The sequence below is a fragment of the Pristis pectinata genome, chromosome 7, assembly GCF_009764475.1.
Source record: "Pristis pectinata isolate sPriPec2 chromosome 7, sPriPec2.1.pri, whole genome shotgun sequence".
In the NCBI taxonomy this organism is placed as follows: domain Eukaryota; kingdom Metazoa; phylum Chordata; class Chondrichthyes; order Rhinopristiformes; family Pristidae; genus Pristis; species Pristis pectinata.
The window spans coordinates 65739470-65760618 of record NC_067411.1 but is presented as its reverse complement, the minus strand read 5'-3'; the positions used below and the strand labels follow the sequence as shown (position 1 = coordinate 65760618).

The following is a 21149-nucleotide window of genomic DNA, read 5'->3' as shown; positions in this document are numbered from 1 at the left end:
TCTTGCCTGTCTTGCACAGTGGTGCAGCTACTACAGCTCCAGCAACACGAATTCAATCCTGACCTCTGGTATGGTCTGTGTGAAGTTTGCATGTTCTCCCTGTGACTGCATGGGTTTCCTCTGGATGCTCCAGTTTCCCAAAAGACATGTGGATTGCTAGGTTAATTGGCCAGTGTAAATTGCCCCTAGTGTGTAGATGATGGTCTTGATGGGAAAGTGGGGAGAATAAAATGGGATTAATGTAGGACTAATGTAAAATGAGTGCTTGATCGACATGGACAGTGGGCCATAGGGCCTGTTTTTGTGCTCTGAGTCGTAGCCACCTCCCCTGTCCTGAGTAATTGTTGCTGTGTCTCTATAGTTCAAGTCACAGAATTGCACAATGTTTACAGTATAAACTGAGACTGTTCAGGTTATTGAATCCATGCCAACTCTATGGACAATTAATCAAGCTAGAACCTCACTGGCTTCATTTTCTACCCTTTTTAGGGAAAAGAAACATTGTTTTCTGCCCCAAATTTATCTGCAAAATCACCATTATTTTCCATCACTTTTCAGCTATCAGACAGCTTGCCTCACATTCAAGGTTGATGAGTAGTGAAATATTTCAGCTGCAGCCATTGTTGTTGCATTCCCCAAGCTTACTGTACATTTTCTATTTGTCCCATTAACTCTATTCTGCTCTGCAGCCATGATCTTAAGCTGAAGCAATTCAAATCTTGCTGTTATCTTCCTGTAATAAATTTTTGATCTCATGTCTTCTCCATCAGAAAAGACTTTTACCTCCACCTTAAACATCAACCCCTCTAACCTTCCATAGCTTTCAGAAGATCCTGCCCCACATCAGGTTCTGGTTATCCAGCTTTCATTGATTTACATTGTTCTATCTGCAATATTAGGAGCCAATTTTACACTTGCATTAATGTTGCTGCATGGCTTTGCTTTTCCCTTACTCCAATCAAGTCAAGTTGAGTTTATTGTCATATGCATACGTACAGTGAGGCAAAGGTATGATGAAAAACTTCCTTGCAGCAGCATCACAGGCACGTAGGTTCAGAAAACACACATCATAAATTATACCAGACATTAAAAAGAAGTTGTGCAAAACAAGAAAGTGCAAAAAAAATGCAATCAGAGACAGATCCATGGTAGTACGAGGTAGTCTGTAATGTTCCATCACATCGTCCCACCCAACTGCCTGGTTTTGTATTTGTAAGTATATTTTTATATATGAACAGTATTGAAATGAATCAAACTAAGCACCATTATTTGTAGTGTTAAGTAGAGCATATATTGACTAGTTTCTTCTTCATGGTATAAAAGGAAAATGCAAATACCAATTTACAAGGTTATTTCTACATTTTAATATCTGTCAAGTTTGCAAAGTTTTCAGTCCTAAATTTGCATGCATTTGATCTGTTCTTTTCACACACAGTTCTAGAGAATAATGTTGAGACTTAAACAGATAATTTCAGGAATGTGATTCATGGGTCTCTTGCCATGCAGCTCAGATGAAATAACTTCACAACTTTAGCTGGTGTAACTATATAATTGTTACTTGTCTGCTGAAGTAACAGGCCTGCAAAATGGCAGCAGGAAAGCTAATTTACTAGCGAATTAGTATTATGTGTTTTTATTTTGTAGGATTGTTGACAGTTGAACAGTAATGCCACTGAATGTTTCTGTAGCCATGCCAAATTGAAGTGCACAGGTCCTTGAAATGAACTAGACTTGTTCACAGCCTGAAGACGGACAGGAACATCTGGTCCAGTGTGGTTGTTGGGGTTCTGATGTCATAAAGAATAAATCTGAGTTTGCTTCTGGTTATGTGCCTGTGAAATAGGCTGTCTGAAGAGAAACACAGAAATGGATGAAAATATGAATATATGGGTCTTCTGATAAAATAGCAAATATGTTTTATTTGGTCCAAGTTGCATTTGGGACAGCCATGCCTCAAGCATGACTCTGATTATAGTGCCACAGTTACACTTGCCTTTTGCAGATCTGCAACTCCCAACACCCTTGAGGTTTCACTGCTGCAGCAGACCAGTGTTCCAAGAGTGGTGAAGGGCCTCGGGTGGTTAAACCTGAGACTCTGGTCTGGCCTTATGGCCTTCTGATAGATTGTGCTGTCAGTTGCCTTTTCAGCTGATTCTATATGTTTCTGATTATCAGAGACACTCAGAAACCATTGAAATAACATGTAATTGATAATAATCTTTTTAAAAGTAGAAAAGAACAAAGTTAAAATATGTTAAATACTATAAATTAAAGACATAAATATAAAATAAAAAGGAATGTAGGTTGGTGACCCTTTTCAAATGAATGGGACCGCACCAGATATGAAGTGTAACCAACCCCTCATCTCAGGATGATTGGGAATTGCTCCTGGATTCAGTGGTGGGTTCAGTAGAGCAAGAGGCCATCTGACATCCAGCATGCTTAGTATTTCTGCACTGTAATGCAGTAGCGTACCTGTTATGAAAATGGTAATCTGTGTGAAGGACACAGCTAGTAGTTCTATGAACTCCCAGCCAAAGATAACTATGATGCAGCCCATTAACACTCAGGCTTGCAGTAGAATCTTGAATTAACCATATTGCTCATTATCCAGTAGCAAACCTATCAGAACTTAACACTGTCCTCAATGTTGCCTTATTACACAGAATATTGGAGTTTCTTTTGCTGTTTGTATTTCACCATTTTTATTGACTGCAGCTACACAATCACCATAAAATTATCAGGTCTCCAACCTCTGAGTTGATTTGCATTTACTATTATTGTGGCTTCTCAGTTTCCAACTTTACTTAATACCTGGTTATTGCTAGGATTCTGCTGATTACCTGCTGGAACTTTAATGGAAATTCCAGATAAAATGTAGGTAACAAAAAGAATTCTTCAAGGAAATTCATAGCAAATGTTCCTTTATAGTCGTGGTCTTAATGCAATCCAACCACGTCAACATAGTTTTGTAAAGGAAAATTGTGTTTAACAAATTTGCTCGAGTTCTTCAAGGCTGTAACATAGTGGTGAACTTGTATATGTAATGTGTTTGGCTTTCCAGAAGGCTTTTGTTCTGGTGCCTTAGAAAAGGCTCGTGCACAAGAAAAGTATTAAGGGAAGTGTATTAACATGGATTGAAGATTGGCTATCACATAGGAGACAGAGAATCTGAATAAATTGGTCTTCAGGTTAGCAGAATGTAACTAAGTTCCACAAAAATAATTCTTGGCCTTGGAATACTTACTATCTGTATTAATGACTTGGAGGAAGGGTGAGGTAGAATGTAAGGTATCAAAGTTTGTTGTTAATATGAAAATAATGGGAGGGAATGCAGTGATGAGAGTATTTGGACTCGACAATAGGATAAAGATAGGTTGAATGAATGGACAAAAACTGGACAAATGGAGTTTAATGCAGGAAAATCTGGTAGGAGGAATCAAAAGGGAGACTATTATCTAAAAGGAGGGAGATTGAATGGAATATAAGAGATGTAGGTATTCTTGTGCATCAAACAGGAAGTCAAATGGCATATTGGCCTTCATTGTAAGGAGATTGGAATTTAGAAATAGAGATTTACTGTTAAAATTGTACAAGGTGTTAGTAGGCTGCACCTGGAGTACTGTGTGAAGTTTTTATCCCCTTATTTAAGAATGTTATACTAACATTGGCAGTCCAGAAGAGATTAATTCAACTAAGTCCTGGGATAGAGGGTTGTTCTGCAACAAAAGTTAGATCTGTATACTTTGGAGTTTAGAAGAGTGAGGGGTGATCTTATTGAAACCTTGGAGAATCAAAGGGAGAGTCTTGAATGAGGGGACATAGTTACAGGAAAAGGTTAAATTTAAAACTGAAGTGTGTAGGAATTTTTTCTTGCAGGGATTGTTGAATCTCTGGAATTCTTTACCCCAGGGGTGTGGAGGCAAAATCACTGGAAGTATTTAAAATGGAGGTAGGTAACTTTTTGAAGGATTGAGGAATTGAAGGCTATGAGAAACTAACACACGAGGAATTAAGGTCTAAGGCGTATCATCCATGATCATATTGAATAGTGGGACAGGCATGAGTGGCTAGATGGCCTATTGCTCCTGTACTCCTGTGTTCTTGTATGTACTTATCTTCATTCCCATGCTTAAGATATTAATTAATCATATGTACAGGATCAGATTTTTAGGCCCCAAAATATTGATCAATTTTATTTGCTACCAAGAGGATGCATTTCAATCATGGCAGATATTGAAATCGTATTTTTCAGCACAGTTAGAAGTGTCAAACTTTGTAAAAGTTGTCAAACTTTGTAAATTTTGAATCCGTTACAATTTCCCACTGAAGTCAATGTTGATTTCTAACTATGTTATTAAACATAGTGTCAAAGGCCAAATCCACTACAGAATCCCTGACAAATATTAGATCAATGGTCAGAATTTAACATGTAATTAAATACTGTGGAACTGCTGTGTTGGGTTGAATTTCATTTTGTAGAGAAGCTAAATTGAAAACAGCATGTACTAGCAATGCACTGAAGGACAGATAGCATCTGTGGAGAGGAAACAGTTGACCTTTTCATGCTGTGAACTTCCTTCTGCAAAGGTTGACTTAGAGTCATAGGGTTATACAACACAGAAGCAGGCCCTTTGGCCCAACTGGTTCATGCCGACCAAGATGCCCCATCCAAGCTAGTTCCATTTGCCAGCAGCTGGCCCGTAATGTTCTAAACCTTTCCAATCCATGTACCTGTTCAAATGTCTTTTAAAAGTTGTTATTGTACCTGCCTCAACCACTTTCTCTGGCAGTTGATTCCACATAGGTACTACCATTTGTGTTAAAAAAAAAACTAAAGTTGTCCTTCAAGTTCCTATTAAATCTTTCCCCTCACTCCTTAAACCTATGCCCTCTAGTTCTTGATTCCCCAATCCTGAGTGCATCCACCCTATCAATGCCCCTCATGGTTTTGTACATCTCTATAAGATCACCTCTCAGTCTCCTATGCTTAAAAGAATAAAATCCTAGGTTGCCCAACCTCTCTTTCACTCAGTCACTCAAGACCTGGCAACATCCTTGTAAATCTTTTCTGCACTCTTTCCAGTTTAATAACATTTTTCCTATAGCAGGGTGACCAAAACTGGACACAGTACTCCAAGTACGGCCTCACCAATGTCCTGTACAACCGCACCATGACCTCTCAACTTTTATACTCAGTGCCCTAATTTATGATGGCCAGGGTACCAAAAGCCTTTTTCACCACCCCATCTACCTGTGACTCCACTTTCAGTGAACCATGTACTTGTACTCCAAGGTCCCTCTGTTCTACAACACTCCCCAGGGCCCTGCTGTTCACTGTGAAAGTCTTTGGATTTGACTTTCCAAAATGCAACACCTCCCACTTATGGACTTCTCAATAAGTTCCAAAATGGAAAAGAACATTTTATAGAGTCATAGAGATGCAGTGTGGAAACAGGTTTTTTGGCCCAGTGAGAACACATCAACCATTAACCACCCATTTATGCTACATTAATCCCATTTCTTATAGAGGTACATAAAATCATGAGGGGCATAGGTAAATGCACTCAGTCTTTTTCCCAGGGTTGGGGAATCAAGAACTAGAGGGCATAGGTTTAAGGTGAGAGGGATAAGATTTAATAGGAGCTTGAAGGGCAACTTTTTTACACAGAGGGTGGTACGTATATAGAATGAGCTGCCAGAGGAAATGGTTGAGGCAGGTACAATAACACCTTTTAAGAGACTCTTGGATAGGTACATGGATAGGAAAGGTTTATAAATTTATAGGCCAAACATGGGCAAATGGGACTAGCTTGGATGGGTATCTTGGTCAGCATGGACCAGTTGAGCCAAAGGTCTGTTTCCATGCTGTATGATTCAATTTTTTAGTCTTCCCACATTCTCATAAACTCTCCCCAGATACTATCACTCACATGCACAATGGGGACAATTTATGGTGGCCAGTTAACCTACCAACTGCATGTCTTTGCAATGTGGGAGGAAACTGGAGCACCTTGAGGAAAACCATGTGATCACAGGGAGAAAATGCAAATGCTTCACACATAGCTCTTGAGGTCAGGATTGAACCCTCTGGTGTTGTGAGGCTGTAGTTCTAACAGCTGCACCACTGTGCCACACAAGCTTCCAAATGTAGAGATGTTTTCAATTTGTGGTTTATTGTAGATTGTTGAGAACTTTTTAATATGACTGTGGTGACAAAGTCTGCATGTCGCGTTTGTAGGGGTTGCTTCTCAGTGGAAGTAGTATTCCTTCCAAAGCGGGAACCTCTTTTGTGAACATGCCTTTACTTTGTTTGTGTTATTGGACTGCTATTGGGGAAAGTACTCAGAAACAATTTCTACCATTGTGCACTTCTGAAATCTTAAAACTTTATTTGAGGGGACAGTTTTATTCCTCACATCTGCATCTAAAGTGCATTAATTATATCAATTATTGTTAGTAACTTGATGTTTTGATTTTATGATGTCATCCCTGAATTAGCCATGTATCTTAAGTTTTTGAAAAGTTGACCTAAGAGTGGAGGCAAAAGAAAACAGCCATGTCCGTATGAGGCAAAAGCAGCCAGATGAATACCAAGATGGTCTTTTCCTGCAGTCATTTCACCCTTGTCGTTTTGTGGGAGAAACAAATTGTTCCTTCAGTTCTGATTGTGTGTTCAGGGGATGACATGACACCAGCGTTATTCAAGGCTATTTGCAACCTTCAGGGAAATCATGAACAAACCTAACTAACAATGCTATCAGAGCAGTGATAGAGTGGAACAGGGAGTGACAGGTTTTGGCTAACAAAGAATCAAGACAATGTGACAAATACAGATTTAATTTAAATATATCACAGTGGTAGTAAAACATTTATTGTCCTTTTTATTGGAAGGGACACAGAGCAGGTCAAATATCTCATAAGGAGTTTACGTGCAAAGTTATAGATTATTCGTGACTTATGCTGTTTATTTAGATAAAGAATATTTAATGTTTTAGTTCTTGGACTATTTTTGTAAGTAATATTTACTCACACATTTCATTAGGACCAAAAACATATATACTCAGTTTGCAAACTTATTTTTAAAATCTTTAAAGGTGTGGCATTGCCCTAGTATTTTTGCTGGAAAACCATCTGCCTTGTTTATAGCAAGGAAACCATTACAACAAGGCCCATTTAATACCATGTGGCAGAGCAAGACAGAAGCTGTTCTTCAGTTTTGGATCTTCGAGGTGTTTTTATAGTAAGTATTATTGAGAGTGGATTGGATCCCATAGGCAGGGACTTTACATTTGAGTTTTGTATATTGGTGGCTTTGATGACTTGTATGGAGTGCTTGGATGAGAAATGACTTCATTCTGATGGCGGTAAGGTTTGGTATAATCAGTCCTTGTAATAGAGGATGAGGATCTCAGTCACCGTTCGTTTAACACGCTTTGCCAGCTGCTTCTGTTTGACCTTGGATGTTCTGGAATCATGATATCTAGTCCCCAAAATCATTGTTGTGTTTGTATGAAAATGAGGGTGAAAAAGCAGATTAGTTTGCTCTTTGGCTTAATATTTGACTGCTCTGATTGCTCTCATGGAGCACCTGTGGTGATTTTTCTCTGCTTTGTCCCCCTTATGGCCTTTGTGACGATGTGGGTGAAATTTTCTGGTCCAATCAATAACAAATTGTTGAGCTAACCTAACGTGGAGGAGAGCCTGCTCCTTTCACTCTAATATATATCTTTTACAACATTATCTTTTCCAAAGGAAGTTATAATGAAATGCTCCCCCCCAGTAATTTCATAGAAGAGTGCTGGAGGAGTATCAGCGTATTCATTCTCTGTTTATTGATTGAGTTGTGCTCATAAGGAGGCTATGGTTTCTGTCCACCAAATGTACAGATTAGCTGGGAGTGAAGTGGTAAAATTAGTGGGGGGCCAAATTGCACAGTACACCAGAGCAGGTTTAAGGACAATTATCGACTCAATGTGGCAACATATTACAAAAGAGAGTCGTGTCTGCTTCAGATAAAAGTGATCACCTGGAGTTTTTGTTTTGAAATTTCACAATAAGGTGAATCCCTTCCCAATACCTCACGGTTTTTCAGCCAAGTTGGGGCCCCTACTTTCAAATGCAATGTTCTGGGCTCTGTCCTGGTTGCCCTGGAGTGCTATGAACTTAACTGGTTGGGTCATATGTGTGGAAAGGATGGTTGATGTCAACCTTTGTGATCTTTGTATCCGAGATCTTCGTAGGAGGAACATGAGAGGAATGCCAAGATGGGTATTGTTGGGAAATTCATCATGTATTAGGAAAGGGTGACCATGCTCTTTCACTGTTGCCATCTCAAAGTTAATGCAGATACGTTTGTGAATCAAAATGGCCCAGCTATTGCTCTTTGAGGAAGAGGAGACTATAGGTTGGTCTGTTTTGAATTTAACACATAGCAGGGGGTCGTGGCGACTCTTGAGCAAAAGAGCTTCAAAGTGCTGTCTTTGGATTGAGGAGCTACCCCTTTAGGTTGTGACACAGTCCCTTTCCTCTTCACCTTAGTATCTCTTAAACAAGTTGTTTGGTTTGTATCTTCATTATAGCCCATTGTCTGGATTTTGTTTGTTTTTCTTATTCTTGCCTGCTGGTGTTCTCCTGGTTGTTTTATGTGTTGACCTATTACCTGCCCAGTTGGGTTCTTGTGTTCGATTTGAGATCTTAGAACATAGAACAGTACAACACAGGAACAGGTCCTTTGGCCCACAGATCCCTTCTTCCTGCGTGATCCATATTCCTCTGTTCCCTGCATATTCATGTGCCTGTCTAAAAGCCTCTTGAACGCCATTATCGTGTCTGCTTCCACAACCACCCTTGGCAGTGCACTCTGTGTATATAAAAAAAAATTTAAAAAGGCAGCTTGCTCCGCACATCGCTTTTTAAATTTTTCCCCCTCTCACCTTAAAGTTATGCCCTCTAGTATTTGATATTTCTACCATGGGGAAAAAGATTCTGCCTGTCTACCCTATATATGCCACTCATAATTTTATAAACTTCCATCAGGTCTCCCCTCAACCTATGACATCTTGTTCATGGGGTGGAGTTCTCAACAATTCTTGTGGATGATCCTGTATGTGTGTGGTCCTCTGTAGTGATTCTCTTTGGTATGTTCTGCTTTGCCTATTTATTGAGTTCTATGCTTCTGTTTCATAGAAAGTGGTGTCCCATCTCAGATTCTGAAAGTGGGTGAAGAATTTTCTGTCAGAATTTGCAGCTTTGAGAGGCAAATTGTCCTGTATTTGATGCTTTGGTTGTGGGGATCAAGTTTAGTATTCTTGAAAATCTTGCGTTTCTGTGAATGGTCTGGAAAGCAAAGATTTTGAAAGTTTGCTCAATACTTGGCCTCAGTCAAGGCATTATTATCTCATTGGACAGGAAGTGGATTGTGGGCCAGTGGTCATTGAAGCTAATGTTCTCATGTCAAATCTATCCGAGTGTATTCTTAGAGAAAATGGGGAAGCAGTGAAGGTTGGAAAGTGTTTTAGATCAAGGATTAATCCATTTTTCTCCAGGCCTTTAAAGATGTTTATTGCATGGTCCATGTTACTGAAGTTTACAATGGAACTCCATGTACATGACCTAGAATGTGAAGTAAAACTGGTGTGGAATCTTCTGTGCTTGAGCCAAGCTGGATCGCTGTGGTGTCTTCAGATGGAACAAACTCGGGGGAGGGGATGCTTAATCTGCATCCGTCTGGGTTATGGAGATTATCTTCTTAGGTGGTTGTAAACCTGATTTGTGTTACAATTCCCATTCCTGTGAGTAGTGGTCTGAACATCTTGCTGCAGTGTCTATTGGTTGCTGGAGTTTGGTCTGCCACACATTTTGTTTTGAGCTGGAGGGGCTTATCTTTGGTTGACTATACTTGTGCTCTTTCTCTTTTACCTTGGGAGATGGAATTGGAAAAATTCCTTCAGTTCGGGCATGGTCATCCTTTCAAGTCAAGGTTCCAGTGGACGAGTTGGAGCTGGTCTGCTGGGGAAAGAGGTGCAGGAGTTCCTGCACTCCAGGTGCTCTGTCCTTTAGCTGGAGGTCTCCCAAGCCAGATTGTACGCATAGGTTGGCAATCTGTTCTTCATTTTACAGTTAAACTGCTGCAGTTAAAGAGCCTTGCATTTACACTGTACTTCACACATTAGAGAGTACCCGAAACACTCCAGTCAATTCACTCTATTTCTGAAATTTAATCATTGTAGGCAGACAGAACAGGCATCATCTGAGGCGAGAGTACTAGTGCTGTTCAGTATTACTGTGAGCTCAAGGTGAATCAGCTGAAGCATGATAAGCTGGCAGTCATGCCCCTGAGCTGTTCTGTAAAACAAAAGAATCAATGTGGGGAATCTTAAGGGGCATTTTGAGGAAGTGATGGGATCAGCCTTTGAGGAAAGTGGAAAAACATGTGGCTTGCTTAGTTCAGAAAGGAGAAACAATTGTTTTGTTATGGTTTTGGGAGCCATGCCTTGGGAGTCATTTGAAGTTGATTATTCTCACCAGTAAACAGATACATTTGGGCAGAGATTCCCATGGGTCTGAGTCTGCTGAGTGCCGGTAGCTGTCAGAATCGAGATGTTACCTAAAGTCGATAAATTTATTTAAATTTCATCAAAATGATGTACAGAGGAATGCAATATGTAACTGCTGGGCTGGTTTGTTTTGGTCTCAAAATTAATCACTGGAATTGGAGTCACAGCATCATAGAAAGATACAGCATGGAAACAGGCCCTTTGGTGCATCAAGTCCACACTGTGTCAATCACCCATTTACACTACTCATACATCAATCCCTTTTTTTTAGTTCTCCCAACCCTCCCCAGGTTCTAACGTTCTCCACACTTGGGGCAATTTACAGTGGCCATTTAATGTACTAATCAGCAGATCTGGGCAGGCACGGTAGTGGTAGCGATTAGTGTAATGCTATTACAGCACCAGCGACCTGGGTTCGATTCCGGCCACTGTCTGTAAGGAGTTTGTACGGTCTCCCTGTGTCTGCGTGGGTTTCCTCTGGGTGCTCTGGTTTCCTCCCACATTCCAAAGACATATGGGTTAGGAGCTGTGAGCATGCTATGTGGGTCTGGAAGCGTGGTGACACTCGCAGGCTGCCCCCAGAACGTTCTATGCAAAAAGATGTATTTCACTGTGTTTTTGATGTACATGTGACTAATAAGGGCAGCTTCTCTGTGGGATGTGGGAGGAAACCAGAGCACCCAGAGAAAACCCATGCAGTCATGGAGAACATGCAAACTTCTCCAAAGTTGGGATTGAACCCGGTGGCTGGTGCTATGAGGCAGCAGTTCTACCAGCTGTACCAGTGTGTTGCCCATGATAATCTGGTATGCCACGGTACGGAAGGTCACTGCTGGTAATTGGGATTAGTATAGGGCATTACTTGATTGTTGGCATGAACATGGTGGGCCACAGGCCCTGTTTCTACGTTGTATGATTCTAAGACTTCAAATCTCAGCTGTATAACGTAGAACAGCTGTTTACTCAAGCCTACCGATGTTTATTAGAAGATGGCTGTCTGCAGTCCTGTGACCTTGGGTTACTTGCCAGCTTGTGCTTGGAGTCAGGATCTGATACAGTTCTCTGAATCTCACAAAAGAGAGACAAGTGAGTTCAGTTTACCACGAGCCTTGGAAAAGATGGAAGGACATAAATAATAGAAGAATGGTGGAAGGAGGAAAGGTTTAAGGAACAAATTGGTAAGTGTAGGTCCCCAAAAACTGCCAGTGAGGGAGGGTGGGAGGAGGGGGGAAGGGAAGAGAGGAGAAGACGTTAGAGTGAGAGGATGAAAGGTTAACAGGAGAAGACTGAAGGCAGGAGGTGATTAGCAATGGGGAAAGGGGTTAAATTAACTGTGCGCATGAGACCTTTAAATTTAAGCCACAGTGGGAATTACTGCAATTGGGTGGGTTGTGGATATGGAGAGGTTAGTCGGGCACTATTCAATGTTAATGAGCACCAACCCTCAGCTCTTGTCACCATTTGGATGTGGGATTTCCCTGTCCTCTATAGCTTAATCATTAATTTATTTCTGGCTCTTGAAATTTCACTTTGATATGACTTTTCTCTGCTCATGCTTTAATTTCTAGTTTGTTGGAGTCTGCACCTGGAATAATGAATAATTAAGCAAATGAGTTTAAACAAGAGTTTTGTGTAATTTTCACCTGGTCCATCAGGGTGATCAGTAGTGATTGTGAACCATTTAGAAACTGCTTTGGAAGTCCAGTAGCCTCTACCTTCCCCATGCAGTGAGCCCAAGGTTTAGCTCCTGACTGTGAAGCCCCAGAACCCATAAGAATTGGCAGAATGTGGCATCACAGCTTTGACCTCAGCCAAACCCACCACCTTTCACTCTGCAATCCTGAGACCACCACCTGTAGCTAACCTCAATGGCTATTCATGATCCAAGCCCTCACTTACCCACTTTTGGTCTCACCTTTTGTGTTCTACCAGCTCTCCCTCTTATTTAGCATCTACTTGTGCCAGGTATCCTGGGCATTAAGAAAGCTAAGGTGAAGGATGAATGTAGCTAACAGATAATATAAAGTACAAATTGAAGCTGGAGAGGAGAATTGGAAACTCTTTCAGTAGTATTACTGATGATGGCTGGGTATTGAAATAATATAACATATGAGAGATGCAACTCACCACATGGAAGGCCTCCCGGTAGAACTTTACAAAATTTGTTCTTTTCTGCTAATGCTGGACTGCCTCCTTGGAGCAGAGACTAACCCAGCAGAACAGAAGAAATATATCAGCCATTGTTATGGATTTTGGAAAAGTGCAAAAATAACAGGGTTGTTATCATGGGAGACTTCAACTTCCTAAATATTGATTCCAAAGATTTAGGGCAGAGTTTAAGTGTGCCCAGGATGAATTCCTGTCACAGTATGTTGACAGGCCGACTAGAGGGAATGCCATATTAGATCTAGTATTAGGTAGTGAACCGGGTCAGGCGACAGATCTCTCAGCGGGTGAGCATTTGGGGGACAGTGACCACTGCTCCCTAACCTTTAGCATTGTCATGGACAAGTATAGGAGCAAAGAGGACAGGAAAATATTTAATTGGGGAAAGGCAAATTATGAGGCTATAAGGCTAGAACTTGGGAGTGTGAATTGGGATGACATTTTTGAAGGGAAATGTACTATGCAGGTGTGGTCATTGTTCAGGAATCTCTTGCAGGATGTTAGGGATAAATTTGACCTGGTGAGGCAGAGAAAGAATGGCAGGGTGAGGGAACCATGGGTGACAAGAGAGGTGGAACATCAAGTTAAGAGGAAGAAGGCAGCATACATAAGGTTTAGGCAGCAAGGATCAGATAGGTCTCTTGAGGAATATAGGGTAGCAAGGAAGGAACTTAAGAAGGGGGGTATGAAAAGGCCTTGGCGAGTAGGGTTAAGGAAAACCCCAAGGCATTTTTCACTTACATGAAGAGCAGAAGGATGACGGGAGTAAAGGTAGGACCGATTAGAGACAAAGGTGGGAAGATGTGCCTGGAAGCTGTGGAAGTGGGTGAGGTCCTCAATGAATACCTCTCTTCAGTATTCACCAAGGAGAGGGGCTTTGATGACACTGAGGACAGTGTTGGTAAGGTTAATGTTCTAGAGCATGTTGATATCAAGAGAGGATGTGTTGGAGCTTTTAGAAAATATTAGGACAGATAAGTCTCTGGGGCCTGACAGAATATTCCCCAGGCTACTCTGCGAGGTGAGGGAGGAGATTGCTGAACTGTTGGTTAGGATCTTTGAGTCTTCGTTGTCCACGGGAATGGTACCGGATGATTGGAGGGTGGCAAATGTTGTCCCCTTATTCAAAAAGGTAGTGGGGATAGTTCAGGGAATTATAGACCAGTGAGCCTTACGTCTATGGTGGGCGAGCTGTTGGAAAGGATTCTTAGAGATAGGATCTATGGGCATTTAGAGAATCATGGTCTGATCAGGGACAGCCAGCATGGCTTTGTGAAGGGCAGATCATGTCTCACAAGCCTGATAGTAGTGTTTGAGGAGGTGACCAGACAGATTGATTAGGGTAGTGCAGTAGATGTGGTCTACATGGATTTTAGTAAGGCATTTGACAAGGTTTCACATGGTAGGCTTCTTCAGAAGGTCGGAGGGCATGGGATCCAGGGAAGCCTGGCTGTGTGGATTCAGAATTGGCTTGCCTGTAGAAAGCAGAGGGTTGTGGTGGAGGGAGTGCATTCAGATTGGAGGGTTGTGACTATCAGTGTCCCACAAGGACTGGTTCTGGGACCTCTGCTTTTCATGATTTTTATTAATGATTTGGATGAGGGGGTAGAAGGGTTGGTTGGCAAGTTTGCAGATGACAGAGGTTGGTGGTGGTCTGGATAGTCTGGAGGATTGTCGAAGATTGCAGAGGGATATTGATAGGATGCAGAGCTGGGCTGACAAGTGGCAGATGGAGTTCAATCCGGAGAAGTGTGAGGTGGTACACTTTGGAAGGACAAACTCCAAGGTAGAGTTCAAAGTTAATGGCAGGATTCTGGGTAGTGTGGGTTCCTATCCACAGATCCCTGAAAGTTACCTCACAGGTGGATAGGGTAGCTAAGAAAGCGTATAGGATGTTAGCATTCATAAATCGTGGGATTGAGTTTAAGAGCCGTGAGGTAATGATGCATCTCTACAAAACTCTGTTTAGACCACACTTAAAGTACTGTGTCCAGTTCTGGTCGCCTCGTTATAAGAAGGATATGGAAGTGTTGGAAAGGGTGCGGAAGAGATTTACGAGAATGCTGCCTAGTTATAGAGTATGGATTATGAGGAGAGATTAAGGGAGTTAGGGCTTTACTCATTGGAGAGAAGGAGGATGAGGGGAGACATGATAGAGGTATACAAAATATTAAGAAGAATAGATAGAGTGGACAGCCAGCACCTCTTTTCCCAGGGCACCTATGCTCAATACAAGAGGGCATGGCTTTACAGTAATGGGTGGGAAGTTCAAGGGAGATATCAGAGGAAGGTTTTTTACCCAGAGAGTGGTTGGTGCATGGAATGCACTGCCTGGGGCGGTGGTGGAGCCAGGTACATTGGTCAAATTCAAGAGATTACTAGATAAGCATATGGAGGAATTTAAAATAGAGGGATATGTGGGAGGAAAGAGTTAGATAGTCTTGGGTGAGGTTTAAAGGTCGGTACAACATTGTGGGCCGAAGGGCCTGTATTGAGCTGTACTGTTCTATGTTCTATGCTCTATGTTATCCACCCACAGGCAGCCAAGAATCTTTACTCGTGGGTCGTAAATCTGTGTTCCACTTTCAAATTAACCTTAAGTACTACAAAAAACACATTATGGTTCTGGCCTTAAAATTTAATTGTCTGTGGTATAAACTAAACTCATCAACAAACTTGGAGACAGAAGAGATTCTGCAGATGCTGGAATCTGGAGCATCACACAAAATGTTGGAGGAACTCAGTAGGTCAGGCAACATCTATGGAGGGAAATGAACACTCAACATTTCAGGTCGAGACCCTTCAGGAATGAATGAAGGGTCTCGACCCGAATTGTTGACTATTTCCCTCCATAGATGCTGCCTGACCTGCTGAATTCCTCCAGCATTTTGTGTGTGTCATCAACAAACTTTTTTGTATAGTCAAATTAAGTTTATTGTGAATGAAAACTTCCAATGAAATTGTGAAGTCCAACTTCCTAATTACTCACTAGTACTTTGCCCAAGATGTTTAAACCATTTCGGTGTATTTTTATTTGTATTTCATAGTAAATAAAACTTGGTAATTCTTCTTTTATTAACTGTCCTAGTGCTGATCTATTGCCTTTTCCTTTATTTATCTTCCCTTTTTTCTTCCTTTCATTCCTTCTGTATTCCTTTTATCTTTTGAATATTTTGGGACATAATTTAAGAATTCAAATGAGAATCTCTGAGGCCCAACTAATATTCTATACCCATATTTTTCTCTATCAGTTACAACTTCTGAAAGATGAGTGTTTGGGCAAAAATGTATTGCTTTGTGTTGAGTGCATGAGTTTTTAGAAATCCAGAAAGATTCAACATTTATTTTGTGTTCTCCATATTCTGAAGTTGGAATTCGTCTGCATGCTGCACGTGTTCTTTTGCTGCTGTGAACATGTGAATAGTAAAATAATGCATTTTCCCCATTTTGCAGCAGCGTCTACTTATTGTTTACATACTGTTCTGCAACAGCATTACATGAATCTTCTTCAGCTCCACATATGCTTTGATTATACACAGCAGTACTGCGGCACCCAGCTGTACATTATCGTCAAATCTTCTGACTCTTCAATTGCTTTTGATTCCTCATAATTCTCTTCTGATAATGCTGGAAGTTTCTAGTCAACTTAATATTAGAAAGAGTGAAGATATTGTCTTCAATTCTTGCAATAAACACTGTTCCCTGCATACCATTTTCATCCCATCATTTGAGGTTCTCCAAACCAAGCTGTTCACAAGCTTGGGAAGCACTGAGATGAACGTTAGACTCTGTCTCTGTGCCATCATCAAAGATGCCTATTCCCACCCCCTCCCCCTACTCCCTGCCTATGTAACATCACTCATCTCCTGCCATTAGCTGCCTCAGCTTACCTTTGTTTAAACCCTCATCCATCCCTTTGTTACCTTAAGACTTGACTATTCCAATGTTCTACAGCTGCTTTCACATCTTTCCATCCTCCGTAAACTTGAACACAAAACCATGCAGCCCTTAACATGCACAAAGTTCTACTTGGCCATTGCCCTTGTTGCTAGCTGACCTATGTTGCCTATGGAACCAGCAGCTTGTTTTTTTTTAATTATTCCTCCCAGTTTTCAAGTTGCTGCATGGCTTCACCCTCCTTGTCTTTGTAATCTTCTCCAGCCGATCTCCCTGATATCTGTATTCCTCCGAGTCAAGTTCCTTGTGGATCCCTAATTTTCACCTCTCCACAACACAAGAACACAAGAAAACAGGAGCAGGAGTAGGCCATTGGGCCCTTCAAGCCAGTGGCACCATTTAATATGTGCATCTATGCTGGCCTCAATTCCTGTGCTATTTTTCCACAACCCTCTATTCCTCGACCTGTCAAATATTTATCCACCTCCACTTTAAAATGCTAATAATGATCCAGCTTGCACCACCCACAGGGGCAGAGAATTCCAGAGATTCATCACCCTCTGGGGAAGAAATTTTTTACTGTGACATTTCTCCACTTTTGTCAGCCATGTTTAGGCTGTAACCTCTGGAGTTTCCTCAGTATACCCCCATCTTTCTATCTCCATTCTCCATTATAACACTCTTCAAAATCTATCTATTTGTTAAAACCACCTCTAAGTTTGCTGATGACCACTGTAGTGGGCTGAATCTCAATTAACGATGTCAGAGTACAGGAAGGAGATAGAGAGCCTAATGGCATGGGGTCGTGACAACAACCTTTTCCTCAATGTCAGTAAAACAAAAGGCCTGTTCATTGACTTCGGGAATGGGGATGGTGCACACATTCCTGTTTACATCAATGGTGCTGAGATCAAGAGGGTTGAAAGCTTCAAGTTCTTAGGAGTGAACATCACCAATAGCCTGTCCTGGTCCAACCATGAGAATGCCATGGCCAATAAAGCGCACCAGCGGCTAAGGAAATTTGGCATGTCCTCTTTGACTTCACCAATTTTTATCGATGTGCCATAGAAAGCATCCTATCCAGAAGCATCATGGTTTGGTATGGCAACTACTCTGCCTGAAACCGCAAGAAACTGCAGAGAGTTGTGGACACAGTTCAGCACATCACGAAACCAGCCTTAACTGTGTCTACATCTCCTGCTGCCTTGGTAAAGCAGCCAACGTATTCAAAGACCCCATCCACCCTGGACATTCTCTCTTCTCCCCCCTCCCATTGGGCAGAAGATACAAATGCCTGAAAGCACGTACCACCAGGCTCAAGGACAGCTCAGACTATTGAATGGTCCTCTGGTATGATAAAATGGAGTCTTGACCTCACAATATACCTCATTGTGGATTTGCACCTTATTGTCTACTTGCACTGCACTTTCTCTGTAACACTTTATTCTGCATTCTGTTATTGTTTTCCCCTGTACTTCTTCAATGCACTGTCATAAAATGATCTGTATGGATGGCATGCAAAACAAAGCTTTTTTTTCACTGTACCTCGGTACATGTGACAATAGTAAACCAATTTATCAATTTTACCAATTTACCAAACTTGATTGCCTGCATCACTTTCTTCTTTGGCTTAATTCAAATTTTGTCCGATGACATTCCTCTGAAGCTCCTTGGGACATTTTAGGTCCTCACTAATTATAAGTTGTTGTCTGTGCACAACTAAAATATTCTTTTGTGTGTTTATAATCCAAGAGTTCCTATCATTAATGTTAGTGGATGCCCCTTAATCATCTTCTATTATTTCTTACTGACTTGAAATATGTTACACGTTTATGCCCAAATTTCATAAGAAATTGTTCCTAGTGTAATATTTTCTGAGCATGCACAGTGAACTAGATGTGACTTTCCTTTATTGCTTGAAATGGGGGAAAAATACATACTTCTAACATTATATTTTTGTTTTCTCTTTTTCAGAGGGGCGATTGCATCTCCAGGATATCCCTTCCATAACCAGCAGAGGGCACCTGGAGGCCACCCCAGACCTGGTAGTGGACTCTTCCTACTACAGCAACTTTTATCAGCCGTCTCTCTATCCAGCTTACTACAACAATCTTTACAACTATCCCCAGTACCAGGTGGCGGTGGCAGGAGACTCACCTGCTTCTGACGTGGGTTCAGCACTGGGAGGGTCAACTGTGAAAAACAGCCTTCGAGGACTCTCTGCATCATTAGTTTCTGGCCAAACAGGAAACCAGTGGCAGGTAGGATTAACGTTGATTCCCCAATGATGATCTGTTATAGTCATTTTGCTGATGCGTATAATTATTTGAATAAGCTGTTAATTGCCTCTTTAAGGTGACTTTGTGAAAAGAAAAGTATGTGTTGGATGGTTTATGTAAAGAAACTTTGGGGTATTTTTTTCTGAGCCTTTCCCCAAGGAATGTCCATTGACCAGCTGGAAGAGTGAGGGGAAAGGGGATAGAACCTGTTAGGTCTCGGGCTTCTCTTATTCCTTTACAACCGAGGCTTCCCCAGTGAGTCCAGCCGTACAACAGGCATAAACCTATCATTCGGTGTACTTGAGGAAACTGGAGGCTTTCCTGGACTCTTGCTGTAACTTTCTGAAATATGTCCAAAGAACATTTCTAGGCACCAATGATGGGCTAGTGCCAGGGTCCCTCAACAACTGGAGGGTCTGACAATGAACCAAGGAGGATTCTAAAGGCAAGCAATCAGTGCTTGACCCTCTGACTGTCAGATCCTTGGACCTGCTTCAGCAATAACCAGCTGAATTTATAGTGGGCGCTCATGTTCTATCATTCCGGGGCATGCTTAAGGCAAATTTTAACCCTTGAGTGTGTTGGGGTGAGATGAAAAGTAAATACCTTCAAAAGCTCAAAGCCAACTCCAGCCTGATCACTATCAGGTTCCATGGAAGTGGGGTGGATGAATGTGGAGTGGGTGGACATCCACAATGTGGTGTAGCTATTTAAATATTAAAATGAGTTGCAAGGCCTTTCTTTCAATCTGTTTTAATGCTGGCAACTGGGTTTCGCAGGTTTCTTAAAGCCTGGCAGCCCAAAAGAGTGGGGCTGGAAGAGTGGGTTGTTAGCAAGGACAGCTTCTAGGAAAATATAAGTGCCCTTACAGCACTGCCTGTAGGCCAGGAGGGACAGGAGTGTCTCCCCTCCTCAGCCCATCAAGCTCTGTGCCAGCTGACCATCTGTTACTATTCTTGTTACTTGATTTGGTAATCTATTAAAAACTGGTTGAGCTAATCAGATATTATATTGAATATATAGAAGAAAGAATTTATTTTATATTGGTGTGTTTTAATTTTCAGAGAAATGAAAGTGATGAGAAGGTAAGTACATTTTTGTTCAGTTTATTTGTCTTTGCATTATTACTTCTCTCTGAACTGCGTTCTGGTCTAATACCTCAGTTCTTAATTTTTTTTATCCTCATGCTTCAGCTGCATGTACTAATTTTACATTTCTCCTTGTTCTTGTTGTAATCTTATCTCTTGCCAGCATTTGCTCGATGACCATTTTCTTGTAGCTGAGATGTACTGTACACGACTTTCAACATCATGGCTCCTCTTTGCATTAGCTGACAGGATAATGGCATTCATGCATTGACAGCAAGAACTTTGTCAAAATCTATAAACTATACACTGTAGGAACATAAATCAGGTACATTTTATAGGGAACAGCAGGCCCTGTATACATTATGGGTGAAATTTCAGGCAGGACCTCAGACATAATTTTACCAAAATGCCTGAAAGTGGCTCTCTGAAAAATCACAGACATTGCATCTGGAAAATGTTGTCTCATGTTCATTGCTGTAAAATTTAAAATTAATTGTTACTAGTTTCATGAAAAATTTGTGTCTTAGTAATTGCCTTTGTTAAAATAACTCTTAAAGATCACATATACAAGGCTGTTCAAATTGTGCATCTGTTATGGTTCCCAGAACAGTCACCGGTGCCACTCTCAACAGGAAGAGTGCAATTTGGTAAAATTTTAAAGAAATAATATAAACAAACTGTTCGTGCTTTGTCATATTGTACTGGAATGGGCTGAAAAATCTAGTGCAGAGCTCAAAGGAAAAAGACCTGATTGTGCCATTAGGTCACAGAGGAAGTCTGACTTGACCAGAAGGAAACGATACCTGGTGTCAAGGCATCTACCCTGGAGTTGCAGATGTCAAGTAAGTCTGAATTACTTTTCCTTTAATTAAGTTAATCATGAAAAAGTACAGCTAAGCATTCTCGTAAAAGTAACATCCAAAGCACCAAACTCGTGCTCTCAACATACATTTAAGAGATCCTCTTGCACAAGTGCATCTTACTCCTTAGCCTCTCCACTTAAGGAGTTTGTTTATAGACATTTTTGTCTTCACAGATGAATCACAATCAGTTAATTCCAGTCCTTTCATTAAGGAGGCCATGGCTATTTTGGAGAGCACCTTGGACCTTCTAGAGGTTACTTACGCAGTTATGAGGGGCTTCTGCCATGAATTGATAGT

General features: G+C 41.2%; 1 protein-coding gene across 1 annotated transcript in view; it reads left to right on the top strand.

The window, feature by feature from the left end:
* The window catches only part of dmrt1 (doublesex and mab-3 related transcription factor 1), a 122780-nt gene that overhangs the window by 30056 nt on the left and 71575 nt on the right, over positions 1-21149 (top strand). Inside the window, exon 5 of the mRNA XM_052020626.1 lies at positions 18597-18757. Within this exon, the coding sequence (XP_051876586.1) occupies positions 18597-18757 (161 nt within the window). The remainder of the gene's footprint in view (positions 1-18596; positions 18758-21149) is intronic.